This window comes from Mya arenaria, chromosome 2 (genome assembly GCF_026914265.1).
Source record: "Mya arenaria isolate MELC-2E11 chromosome 2, ASM2691426v1".
Taxonomy (NCBI): domain Eukaryota; kingdom Metazoa; phylum Mollusca; class Bivalvia; order Myida; family Myidae; genus Mya; species Mya arenaria.
In genome coordinates this window covers 53,868,056-53,882,137 of record NC_069123.1, presented here as the reverse complement: position 1 = coordinate 53,882,137, position 14,082 = coordinate 53,868,056, and the positions used below count along the sequence as shown (strand labels likewise).

Below are 14,082 nucleotides of genomic sequence, written 5' to 3'. Positions count from 1 at the left end.
TACCGCCTTAGAAGGGTTAGCGATATAAATGTAGGGTCTACCGCCTTAGAAGGGTAAGCGATATAAATGTAGGGTCTACCGCCTTAGATGGGTAAACTCCGGCACTGTCTTTCGTAGTCCAAAAACTTTATTATTGTGTTTGTTTCTTATTACATTATGTACCAAGTGCTTTACATGGTGTACAAACATAGTTATGTCAGTTTATCTTTATATGTTGTGGTTATGTACTTATATTATGACAGATTTTATTATATTATGCGGATACATCTTTATATCATGTAGAAATTTTAATACGTTATGTGCATAAATTAATGACTTTTAATTATAAACCAAAGAAATTGTTCGTTCATTAACACAACGAATATTTCCTATATGATTACGGTATGTGAATTTAGTGAAGTGACGCTAGCAGGGACACTGAGCCCGACCTTAACACATTATGGCAGGGAGGTCATTCGGAAGCACATACTACATTCGAAATGGGTAAATGCAGTCTCGGTCTGTTTGCGCCAGTTCATTGGCAGCAGTCTCTGTTTGTTTGCGCCTAATCGTTTGCAGCAGTCTCGGTTTGTTAGCGCCAACTCATTGGCAGCAGTCTCGGGTCGTTAGCGCCAGTTCATTGGCAGCTGTCTCGGATTACTAACGTCAGTTCATTGGCAGCAGTCTCGGCTTGTTTGCTCCAGATCGTTTGCAGCAGTCTCGGTTTGTTAGCGCCAGTTCATTGGCAGCAGTCTCGGTTTGTTAGCGCCAGTTCATTGGCAGCAGTCTCGGTTTGTTAGCGCCAGTTCGTTGACAGCAGTCTCGGTTTGTTAGCGCCAGTTCGTTGGCAGCAGTCTCGGTTTTATTGCGCTAGTTCATTGACAGCAGTCCCGGTTTGATTAAGTTAGTTCATTGACAGCTGTCCCGGTTTGATTAAGTTAGTTCATTGACAGTAGTCCTTGTTTGATTAAGTTAGTTCATCGACAGCAGTCGCGGTTTGATTAAGACAATTCATTGGCAGCAGCCTTGGTTTGATAGAGCCTGTTAATTGGCAGCAGCACAGGTTTGATTGAGCACGTTTATTGGCAGCAGTTCCGGTTGGACTAAGCCTGTTTATTGGCAGCAGTTGAAGTTGTAACACATTCAACGCCCCTAACGACCAACTTACAGCTGTCTTGGTTTGGTGGCACTCGGAACTGGAAGATGCAACACATTAAAACATCCCATTAAATACACTTGTATAAGTGCATTCCTTTGTAAGAACTTGAGAATTTGTAAACATTTACTTCGTTCGTCTATCAAGCAAGGTTTTCCACCTTAGGACCTTCATTGAAAGCTATATCAGAAGGTTGTTTCATGAATAAATAAAAAATAATAATAGGAAGGTCACGCAGTGCTTGTTCTAACATGATATTTCAAATAATTTATATAAATCAACTGCACTTAGTTAGATATTCTGATCTTATCAACAGAAATGCAAGTATGCAAGGTAAATAATGAGCAAGAAATTGGCTTCATTAGAATTTGACTAGCGGAATGTCTTCATCCACTGTGCCCCGGATAATCACTTTCCCAGGCTAGCTCGTGCCGTCATTGCTCTGTGTTTGGAAGCTTAACGTTTGTACGAGCACTAAGGGGAGGATTTTTTCATGATGAATTGATGTTAGTTTCTTTCAAGTTTCCCTGTTAGTTCCTTGCACGCCCTCTTCATCAAACGTTTTCTGGTTGCCTGGATCTCTCCTGTACAGAGTAAAGACATACTAATTAAGGGCGTCTTCCTGGGCACTCAAGTTACGTTTGGCCACACAAAATAAAGCAATTTCATTGAACATGTTGTTATCTGCAATGCTTTGCCTACGATGCTTATAACGTTTTAACCCTCACTTGCAATACATCCGTTTTATACGCCCAATTCCACGTATCATCTGCATTACCATTTCCAATCTGTAGTCGATATCCGGTTTAACAAAGCTAAGTGCGGTTTCTTTTATGCAATTTCTGTGTATCTTCAGTTTTAAAGCAGCTCCTAGACTATCAATAAGGTAGTTATTATAAAGCATGCGGCATGCTAATAAATATATTTTGATACATGTTGATATGTCTGTGCTTTGTTGTACGTGGTATGTCTGTGCTTTGTTGTACGTGGTATGTCTGTGCTTTGTTGTACGTGGTATGTCTGTGCTTTGTTGTACGTGGTATGTCTGTGCTTTGTTGTACGTGGTATGTCTGTGCTTTGTTGTACGTGGTATGTCTGTGCTTTGTTGTACGTGGTTTGTCTGTGCTTTGTTGTACGTGGTATGTCTGTGCTTTGTTGTACGTGGTATGTCTGTGCTTTGTTGTACGTGGTTTGTCTGTGCTAATTCGTATGTAGTACGCCTGAACTATTTGTGGCTGGTCAGTCCTATTTTATCGGTGTGTGCCCCTCGTTTCATGTACGTTGAGCTTTGACCTTGTCATTGGTCGTGGTGATAGTTTGAACACTGGGTAGTCCCTGTAGTTTTCATTGTATAAACAGAAACAAATCACAACATGTATTTGTTGTGGTCAATTCTGTGGTCAATTAACAACCTGGCCAAAGTGTAATGAAAACTGAAATCAGGCCTGCCACCGTGTTGTAGGGGCAATGACACTAGAGGGTATTCGGATGTCCTCCCCTCACCAACTTGAGGTCGTGGGTTCGGGCATCACCAGGGTGACATACTGTTGGCCTCTCAAATATGGCAACATTACTGGTTACTACCCATATAATCGACAGATATATAAGTATAAAGCTTCTTACTGTTAGTAAGTATCATACTATTGCGTTAACAGTAGATACGAATTGTCAACCTACATTGTGAAAGACATAGCTGCAAATGCGTTCTTTCGAGTTTGCTGGTTCATTTGTTCGTCCTCGCAATCTACACCCGTCATAAAAGGCAAACAGTGGTGTAAAAGGTTGTGAAGCGACTTTGCTGTGCCTTGTATTAGAGGAAAATGAAATCTAATCGGTACGATTTAAATGCCCGTGCAAGTGTACAATGTCAACGGAAGCCTTTAAGGGCCATCGCGAAAGGAAAATCAATAACATTCGTTTGTGACATTTTCGTTTCCCATTTTTCAAATTTTAATTAAGTCGGTCTTGAGAAAAGAATCGCGATATGAATTGTTATATCGGAGCATTCCCCCCTCCCCCCTAACAACCTAAAGGTTTACTACATATTAATGTACATGTGTTGTACACAATGGAATAAAACAACTATCGCGTTTCTATCTCGGACATTTTCAAAAGGCAGGAAGAACAGGATCGCGAGAGCACTTAACCAAGGATTCCCTTCTTGCCAATGTTGCTCAATCATTACTTTCAAATAAACAGAGACTGGTGAAATACTTCGCGCTTCTGAAGGGTCTCTTTCAGGATAGAATTGCCCAATATTTCATCCAATCGTTTACCTGTTCGTTTGAAAATGTAAATGTAAATAAAATAACTTGGCCATGGACATCAATTTAAACAGTTTGCCAGTGAATTTTCCGTGCTAGTGTATATCAATAAATTGCTAATCTTGACGAAACACCAAAGATAAACATTCCTGAAAAACAGTGTGAATGTTAAATACGTATTAATGACGTTACATGCTCATAATCATTTCATGTTGTTGGCGGGCAGCAAATAATGGCCGCAGCAGACAAATGTTTACAGGTTCATAACGAGTTCATTCCTGTTCATATCCATGCGGATGCTAGCATTTATGACATATGGTGTACCTGTTAAATGTTTGATAGTCGGGGTTCTTTCTGGGATAAAATATTACGGAAAACTACTTTTCCTGGCAATGAGTATCTCTGTATAATAAAAAGTAGTTTCCTTCTTTTTTTTTAAATAAATATAAACTACCATTTAAATTAAATTAAATAACTGTTTAATTTTAAACGGCATTTTTTGTGTAGGGTTTTACAGCAAACTTACAAACTTAGTAACTAATCGAATTATATTATGTTGTATTTCGAATGTGTACCTTTGGGAGAAATTAACCAGAAGGCTAGAAACGTAAACTAAAAGCTGTAAGAAACAAACACAGCAGACAGATGCGTGTTAGAACATTAATTCTCACAATCAAGGTACAACGAACTCACGTTTGCCCTGCACCTTTGTGAGGCCTCCTTTCCAGCGCGGGCTGTTATAATTGCTTTCGTATCAAGGCTGAGATGACAATTGGCGTGCTCAATATCAAACAGTAGTGAGAATTACGAGCTAGCCCATAATCCACTGAAGATCTTGACATTCTGGAAGGTCGTTGTTGATGGTAACCGCGGAACACAGTTTCAAAAAAGCACTCTCAATACCAGGAGAGTTAAAGTATATTTAGGTTTCAGGGACCATTGAATTTCATCTTGTATTTAAAGAAAGTGATTTTTCTACTTGGATTTTCATCAAATAAATAAATTAAAAGCAATGGCTCATAACTTCATGAGACAGCCGTCCGATGGACCCGTGCATCCACAGGTATTTTGCTTGCATGTAATACTCATGTAGATTAGAGTGTGTTTTATAGTAAAATGTGTTAAAAATGTGCCCCGAAACGTAGTTTAATTGACATCACAAATGTTTAAATCCAAAATGTAATAACTTCGGTGTTTTTATATAAAGAAATCAAACCATTTAGGGTTGACGCAATCTATTTGAACCGATTGTACTGTATCCTGTATCTATGCGAAAAATTGAAACCGAAATATCAGATATCTGTTACGAAGAAAGTTTGCAGTTTTGTCGTTCATACAGAATAACATATGGATCCATCAATTACCATTGACAAGAAATGGACATTCGAGTGGTTCAGAAAATATGAGATTTAGAGAAATGGAGGCATAGGATCTTATTCAGTTTCTATTTTACTTACAAATTAACTCTTTAAGAGAAAATATAATATCAAAAATCAGGATTATGTTTAAAATGCTATACACAAGAAAGATAAAGATAGCATATACATAATTAATATGATGATACATTTTCCATCTTGTTAGAAAAAGTTGTAGTGACCGTGATCATTTTTAAATCCATATTTTACACTATGAACTACTTCATAATGAAATAATTTTTCTGGGTTTGAAGAACCTTCTAAAATATTCATCGCGCTTGAACATTGAGATATTTCGGTTCCTGATAAAGTCACAATGCTGATGCAAAACCTTGATTATGTGTCCGTGACGTTGTAGTGTCCGTGACGCTGTAGTGTCCGTGACACAGCCAACTGTCTCCCCAATTTTTGTTTGTATTTTCATAAATTTTTGCTTCTTTTTTCAAGGTCAGGGTGCAGTAGATAAAAAAAATACACAAAGTATTCAAAAGAATATAACAATTGCGGATATAGCAATGTCAGAAATAAGAAAGTTTTATGTTTTGATCATAAAATGATATATCAAGAAATGCAATACACTAAGGGCTATTTTTCCAGAGCTTATGGGTTTATTTAATTAAAATCACGTTAGATCATGAAAAAGAAAATAAGATTCATAACTTTGAATGTCAAATTTATACCATTGGATGAAGGTCACTTTTTGCAACACACCTGCTCGATATAATGTGGAAAATGCAGTACAGTCATAACTCGCTACGTCGAAGTCATTAGACCTTGGTTAATACTTCGATATAACAAACATTCGATATCACCGAAATACAAAACATGTCTTACTCAACCTTACACATTCGAAAAAGTTCGACATTACCAGAACATCGAGATAACACAATTTGACAGAGCAATTTTCGACTAAATCGTTCTTGTTGTACCATGCAGGATAATTAAACAAGAGCGTGAAAAATACACTGTCCAAATATTATATCTGAAAAGATGTATTTGAATACATTCGCTTTGTTTACGAAAAACCTTCGTTTAATTCGATATAGTAACAATTCGAGATACCATCGATAACAAAACATTGTACCATTTAGCCGAGGTAAAGGTTGTCTAATGGTAGGGTTCACATTTATTAATCGGTATTGTCATATTCTAATAAAACGCTGTTACCCATTTTTTTAACAAAATTCAAATCGATGTAACGCCAACTTGACAGTTATTTACAAAAAAAGAATGCCAAGTAGCTTCTAACTGTAAAAAGGGGATATCACCTAATTGACAAAAAAAACTGAAAAAAAACCCTTGAAATTAGCGTGTATCTATTGGCTGCATCGGCTTTAAGTCCCTGGAATAATTCAAGCAAATGGTTTCCACCTAGGTACACGTGGATAAGCTTTTTTTTTTATATAAAAAAACACATTTGATTGCCTGGTATATCGTATTGTGCTTTCATTTCGAGAAATACTTGCTAATAATGTTAGAAACGCATTATTGTAGAATCGCAATACGAAATGCGCAAATAATTTGACGATGTCACTTGCTTTACAAATTACTAACCATCATGAACAAAAAAACCAAGACAAACGGGGTTTAATGACATCTTTCTAGTACGCATAATAATGTTCAGGATAGTTGTGTTATTAATGTTTATATCGCTATGCAAAGTGGTTACCTTTGTTTATGTAGTTACATAAAAAAACGTTTTATTATATCCCAAGTACTTGATTTAACTGTTTCTGTCGCTCTCTGAACTAGTTTCCAGATTATGTTTTGTGTAGTGTTCTCGCGAGTAAGAACAATGCTGTCATCAAGATTAATGATGTCTTCCAGGATATAATTCAAACGTATAGGCTTCTTAGAATGACTACATCCCGAAAACATTCGCTTAATATGCAGTAATAACATGGATGCGTTTGATATCTCAATGCATTGTGATATGTTTCTACAGAGGACAAAAGCTACAAGCCTTATTTTGCTGTCCATGCAATATATACGTGTTCACCACATCAGTTCTCGTTTGACCCTACTTTAGGCGGATTTTACATTGCCTACCTGGCCTTCACCAGTGCCGTACTAATTGCCACCAATAACATCAAAAACAAATGAATATATATATAAATAGCAGTCCTATACATTATAGTTTGCATTATTTAAATGTGTTCCACTGAGGTAATACTGTATTGCCTTTTGGACAGTGTCTATATGTAATGTAGTTTACGTCCTGGATGATCCACATGCTGGCATCTCAATAAGTGTATCAATATATTATTGATATGGAATAAGACCCATTTAGTGAAGAAAACATGTTTTTTTCTAGACTCACCTGCTGCCATGCTTATCAACTATTGCAAGCAAGCAAATACAGTAATTTACAAGGGTAATAATTTCAGGTGTTTTTTGTTAAAGTTCAATTTCAGCATGAATTCAGTTATTCATACATGATTGATAACGATAAATATACTAAGATTTTAGTATACTGAAATGTCAATGTAAATGTATATGTTTTGTATACACCTATTTAACAAAAAGTCAACACTTTGATACTGAATAATGCCAATGGTAAATTGTTACTAACGCTAGTAACACCATAATTGCTGTATATCCTTTCAGTTTGGATGAATTGCAAAAAAACATCTGAAAACAAATTATAAACACAAATATTTATTTCATAAACAGTCGGGTGGTTCCCCAATACACGTTTATAAATATGGTACTTTGACTGTAATGAGAGTAGTTTGCGTCGTCCATCTCTTTGTGGCACGAGACCGGGAGTCCTGTCGCGGCATCTTCACCTTAATAACGGATTGGCTACTTAAAGCTTGTCCATTTTTGAATAAACAAATATAAAACAACAAATAGTGCTTGAAATTAGTGTCAAAATGCTTCGTCTAAAAACATTACTGGTACAGCATTTTAGTTAAATGGGGTCATATTTAAAAAGGGGTAGGTGCGAATAGTAAAGTAAGAACCACACTCCTCATAAGAACAACATTTGTTTTGTTTAGATATTGTGGCATTATAATGAAGACTAAACAACCCATGTGTTTCATCATAGCATCTCTGCTAATAAACGCAACGATAAGCTAGTCTGCCAAGCAGCATTCTTGTTAGCTATATTGTTATGTTCAATATGTCATTCCAAACATATATGAAAATTAAGCGGCATTCTTGGACGTATTTCATTACTTATGTAATAATTATGCCAGTCTTACCTATGTGATAATGCAATATCATCACCATCTTTTAGTTGCTAATTCAACAGTTGATGCAAGAGGAAAAAACAGTTGTGATAACAGAGTGGCATGTATGGTATATAGTAAAATGTGAACGCGTGGATTATTTCATTGTATGGGCATCTTAACTTATTAAACATTGCTGTTGTTCATCAAGTTCTGACATTCATTGCCAACAATTATAAGACGTTAAAATCATTAAAAACAGTATATTGAAATGTATGTCCATACACCTTAAAAAAATATGTGAAAGTAAAAAGAAAGAAACCGCCAAGGCCGTCACTAATCACTTGACCTGATATTACATAAATGCGAACATCCCTAGTTTCTAGTCATTGCGAAGGGTTTAATCGTCCGTTCATTACCTCAATTACTCTTAGTTAAAGAGGATATGAAAGGCACAAAATTCTCACCAAATTACCATGCTCTTGCTGGAACTGTTATACAGGTAGTTTGGCAGTATGCCAACGATAACAGTGACGGAGGTGCACTCGTATCTCACATTGAACAACTGTTTCATATTATGAAGTTGAAAACTGTTTATCTTACGTAAGATTATGGTTGTCAAATAGCCGTGTTCTACGGATCAAACCCCTGAATTGTTTATTAAAAAAGAGTTGAAAGATTATGTCCGTTTATAAATCGGAAAAGCATACCACGATTCCTGTAACCTTTCTACCATATGTGATACACAAGCCTGTCAGTGATTGAAAAAATGTTGTTGAATGTAAATAAAAGCTAGCAGAAAAAAGGTTTCAATCCAGGGGTTGAGGTTTATCATACAAGTCTATTACAAACTAGTAATTTCATGTTAAGATTTTACTGGAAAATATATTAATCATACACCCACTATTGTATGGGAAACATATCCAGGTCTTGGATTTCGCTTAGTCACGCATTCCGTAGCAGAACAGTGTAGTACCGCATAGTACAGAGCGTGGCATCAACCAAAATTCCATAAATCATCATAGCCGACCTTGCCTCGTGTTGAAGGGACACGTACGGTCATACTAAACGTCAATAATAATATATATTGTTAAGTATATTTACTAAGCTATATGATATAGACACAACAGTGTTGGTGCCAACCTTATCTTGACCCTGGAAATGCCCATTACTACAGTGCATGTCCGCCTCTGCCTAGTTTGTTAGTTATGAATATTGTCACGATACCAAATGCTTATCGTTCAAGATTTCCATTCAGTTTGGCAACACAAAGTTGCTTAATTAATAACTTAGTTCATATCATCGTCGTGTTCGTCATAAACGACTTTCTTTCAATGCCAATCTATACATATATTAATGCAGCTTTGCCGTAAAAATGATATAGCTGAAACAAAAGCTAAATAATTTCAACATACGCTGTGTTACAAAGGACTTATTAAAATGGGTAATCATATAAAGTATTTTAGCCTGAATATTTTCTTATGATTGTAAATTAGACATCCTTAATTGATAAAAAAAATATTGAGACCAAATGAAAAAAGGGGGAAAGAAACTTTATAATAAGATTTTAATTAAGAAGCGATCGTGTGCATTCATGTAGATGCATATAAACTCTGCATGTAACATTCATAGCTTATAAGCTTCTTTATCATGTGTAAGTGTATATAGAACTATTGACCATTTTATATTTGTGATAGTAACCCCCGATTTAGATGCCTAAAAATTAGGAGACGAATTTCATTATATTTTTAATTGTAATTACTTTATTTATGAAAGACGTAAATATGTTAATCCCAACTTCTATAGTTATCCAAACATTTTGAACTATACAAATTTAATGTGTAGTACTAAAAAAAAATACATTGATAAAGCTAGCACTCTTTGCAAAAATAATAATGCTGAATTTTATTTGAATCATCTTCCTTAATTTTATTCTAAAATACTTTTCATGATACTGTATGCTGATATATATTTTTTTTTTGTTTTTTTTTTTTGCTGTTCATTTTCATATTTCTATTTTTCTTGCTGTTTTATGTTTTGATACAAGTTTTGTTACCTCTCATGCCAATGTGGGCCAAGAGTATGAATAAAACTTGAAAACCCCATTGCTAGACTATAGATGGATTTCACTAAGACCATGGCTGACTGAACAGCTCATGAATTATTTAGTGGGAACAAGAACGCTCTGCTGCTGATATGCTCCCAGTAGTAAATTCAATACATTGGTGTTTGTATGGTCAGTTTATACATGTTTTCTGTAAGTAAAATTGGTGAAATGGTTAATAGATTATGTGTCGTTGGATGTGCAAATAGACAAAACAAAGAAAAGGTAATATCTTTGCGCAGATTTCTTAATACCCATTGAGTAGACACATTGAATACATGTTTAGGCTGTTGCAGACTATACAGAAAAAAAAGATTCTGGAGTAATATTTGACAATATGTACAACACCAAGGTGACATTTTTACAGGTATATCCCGTGATTTATTTTTGTGGATATATACTCAGTTAGAACCCAATGTACTTCAAGTTGCCCTCTCTCTCCCAAATAAGATTTACCACAATTAATATAAATGTTTTGATATACCAAAAAAAGATAAATACATGTCGAAAACAATGTTCTTGAAGGATACCGAGTTGAGTTTGAAAGAAAGGTGCAGAAAACAAGGCATTTTTACAAAAAATAGATAGCAGTGAATTTTTTAGCACTCACCAATCAATTAATATTTTTGCGTTTTCAGATATTAAATACACGGTTACAATCTTGTCATCAGTTATGAATGTGTTTCATAAATGCATCATTTAGGAAGAAGTTAAAGGTTAATCACTCAAAATGTATTTTTGTTATACATGTGCATGTATTGATTGATTTTGAATCAGAGTGTCACTTTAAAAAAAGGACTGGCAAGACTTTCACTTAAAGACCACCTCTTGATTGTCCTAATGAAAATTGGATTAGGTCTTTCAAACAAAGACATATCATATAGCTTAACACTTTCTGGGGCAACAGTTCCTCGAATTTGGAACACATGGATACCAAGTTTAGCTAAATGTTTGAAACAATTAAATATTTAGCCAGAGAGGGAGGTGGCACGATCAAATATACCTGAGGCATTTTAACCTGGTTACAACAAAGTGATTTCAATAATCTATTATTTTTTATTTTTTATTGAAAGCCCGCATAAATTTACAACAAGAGCACAAACATGGAGCAACTACAAAAATAACAATACAATAAAATATTTGATATCTATATCGCCAACGGGAGCAGTAAATTTGATTACGGTTGGGTGGGGTGGACGTGTGTCGGACAAGCAAATAACTTTAGAATCAGGATATTATGTCCATCCTTTTGCCCGGTAATGTATAGTTGACAGAAAGGGGGGTCCTTGTTGCCGAGGAAATGGCAGCATCCAGCACTGTTCTTAGGATTCCTTCATTCACCGGGCAAAAAAAAACTTTCTGGCAATGAACCGTCCAGAAAAATTGTCACATGTGAGAATACATGTTGAGCGTGTCATAGGGAGAATGGACTCAAGTATTCCTGTTAATGAACTTACTTTATTGAATGACAATTTGATGCCTTCAATCATTACATAGAACTAGGTGTTTACATCTAACAAGAAACGCAAAGCAAATATTTGTGGTCTTAATTGTTCATGTTCGAGATTAACGGGAGATCACTGCGTTTGAGATTGGCACGCCGACTACATTCTAGTTATAAGACAACACCCTCGTCATGACATTAAACATTTTTGGCAGAGGAGCGATACTGTTTTTTTCGCAAATGCTTAACGAGATAAGTTCTAATCTAGGCCTTATTTTTGTTTTGGGTTATTCTTGGTACTGAAATATCAAGTTAACAAAGCGGCATAGTTTTAGATGCACTGTTAATTTTATAACTCCCACCCCACCCTTTATACTCCCACTGATGAGTGTGCGAGGGGACTATCACAGGACTCATATTTATTATTATTCATACTGGGTACGTTTGTGTAATAATAATAATAATAATAATAATAATAATAATAATAATAATAACAATAGTAGTAGTAGTAGTAGTAGTAGTAGTAGTGGTAGTGGTAGTGGTAGTGGTAGTAGTAGTAGTAGTAGTAAACTATCATCGATGATATATAAATGCATATACAAAACAGTTTTAAAAGACATTACCTCCAGACATAATAAGAATACGATATCAATGGTTCTTCAATATAAAGTCAATACTAACACAGTGTGGATTGGTAGGAACTTGGGAATATCAACAAGATGTAAATCCTAAATGGCTTAAATTCGCGGTTAAGCGCAAGCTTAAAGATCTATTCTTAACATCGTGGTACTCCCTTATTGAAAATGCTAGCAACAGTCAATTTTATAAATCTTCAAAACGTCTTTTGGCTATGAAAAGTATCTTCATTCAACACCAAAATCATTATTATATCCACTTATCAAGTTTAGAACAAGAAACCACAGACTACCAATAGAAACGGGCAATTGGAATAGAATACAAGTCAATGAAAGGAAATGTCAAACATGTAACAAACTAGGGGATGAATTCCATTTTTTATTCGAGTGTAACATTTTTGATAACGAGCGTAAGCAGTATATAAAACCATATTTTAACAGACATCCAAACATATATAAACTTGAACAGTTGGTAAACACAACTAATAAAAAGGAATTTTTGAATATGTGTAATATGGTATCTGTTATTCTTAAACAACTTCGTTAAACATTACTGTTCTTATTTATCTAAGACATTTCTGCATATATTAGTTGACTCTCCCATTGTACTTAACCCATTTTATAACTCGTAAACTATAACACTGCTTGAATCCAATGATCCATGTACAATATTTATCCTGTTAAACGGTCTTTAAATATTTGATACACTTGAATGTATGTTATGTCTTTGAATCCTCAATTTGAGCCTCTGAAATGTATTGTCTTTATCAATTACCTCAATTTTACATGTTGTGCATGAATTTGAGTGAATAAATGTGTTCACTTGACTTGACTATTTAGAGATACACATCATACACAGACAGAACATATGTTTCAAAAGTAGTTTGCAAATGTTTGCCAATTAACACTAGTGTGCATACATGTAGGACAAAACACATGTGGCAATTAGTTCACTGTCAAATGTAAACGAGTTGCAGTAGATCGTCGTACAAAGAACTGCATTCAAACTGTCAAAGGTATGAAGAGTATTTGCGGTAATGAGCGCATTACCTTCATAGTTTGTTGTTCATTAGTGTTCCGACAATGAACGAACTCAATCACTCCGAGACTGATGTGTTCAAAATCTGTATATATGACACCCGTAACACATTTATACTATGTGCTTATCGGTGAGTTTCGATCTCGACGTTGCAGTTTGATAGAAAGTCGGCCACCTATTTGATTTGGTACTTCATCAAAGATAAACAAATACCAATTAATTTAATACATGTTGTACGTGCAGACGCTTGCAATACAGAAAGAGCCTTCGGCGAGTATATACAACTACAACTGATATGTAAACATTGAGAGGTGAACTCGCTCAGCAATTTTCGATTTTTACTACCATCTTATGGTGTGCTATTTTAGAAAATATCTTAATTTTAAATAATGACCAGATTATTGGTGACTCTTGCGTGATTAACAATGAAGATATGACTGCTTACGATCGTGTCAAACAAACAAAACAATGAAACATAATTATGTGAAAAAACGTAGATTACGAGCAGAAACTTCGTTTTTTGTTTCAGTTTTGATTTATCACTCTATAGATAATGAGGCTACTATTGCATTTTTTTTGGTTCCGACGCAACATTCCATTTTCAGTGTAATTAAGACGGATACTTTCCGCATCGGCGTCGGAAAAAAAACCCGCAGCGGAACGAATTCGCTTTGCATTATCACCATGACAATACCCCAAATATAAGATTTAAATTAGGTTTAATATTGCTTTGTTGCATGAACAATCAATGTCAAACTATGGGTATCTTCAACACTCCTATGAGCAATTTCATACATGGAAGAGATTTCCAAGTATGTGTTACCTTTTACTTCCAACGGTAGTGAAACATGTAAGCCTTGGTGAAAATAT

The 14,082-nt window shown here is 35.2% G+C and overlaps 1 protein-coding gene across 2 annotated transcripts in view; it reads left to right on the top strand.

Annotated features, from left to right (window-relative positions):
- LOC128207939 (filamin-A-like) overlaps positions 1–14,082 on the top strand; it is a 70,648-nt gene that overhangs the window by 8,904 nt on the left and 47,662 nt on the right. The window contains exon 1 of one of the 2 annotated variants that reach the window (XM_052911163.1): positions 4,133–4,462. The exons of the other annotated variant lie outside the window; for it this stretch is intronic. Coding sequence (XP_052767123.1) covers positions 4,412–4,462 — 51 coding nt within the window. The 5' untranslated portion in view covers positions 4,133–4,411. Of the gene's footprint in view, positions 1–4,132; positions 4,463–14,082 lie in introns of those variants that run through there. 2 annotated transcript variants of the gene reach the window in all.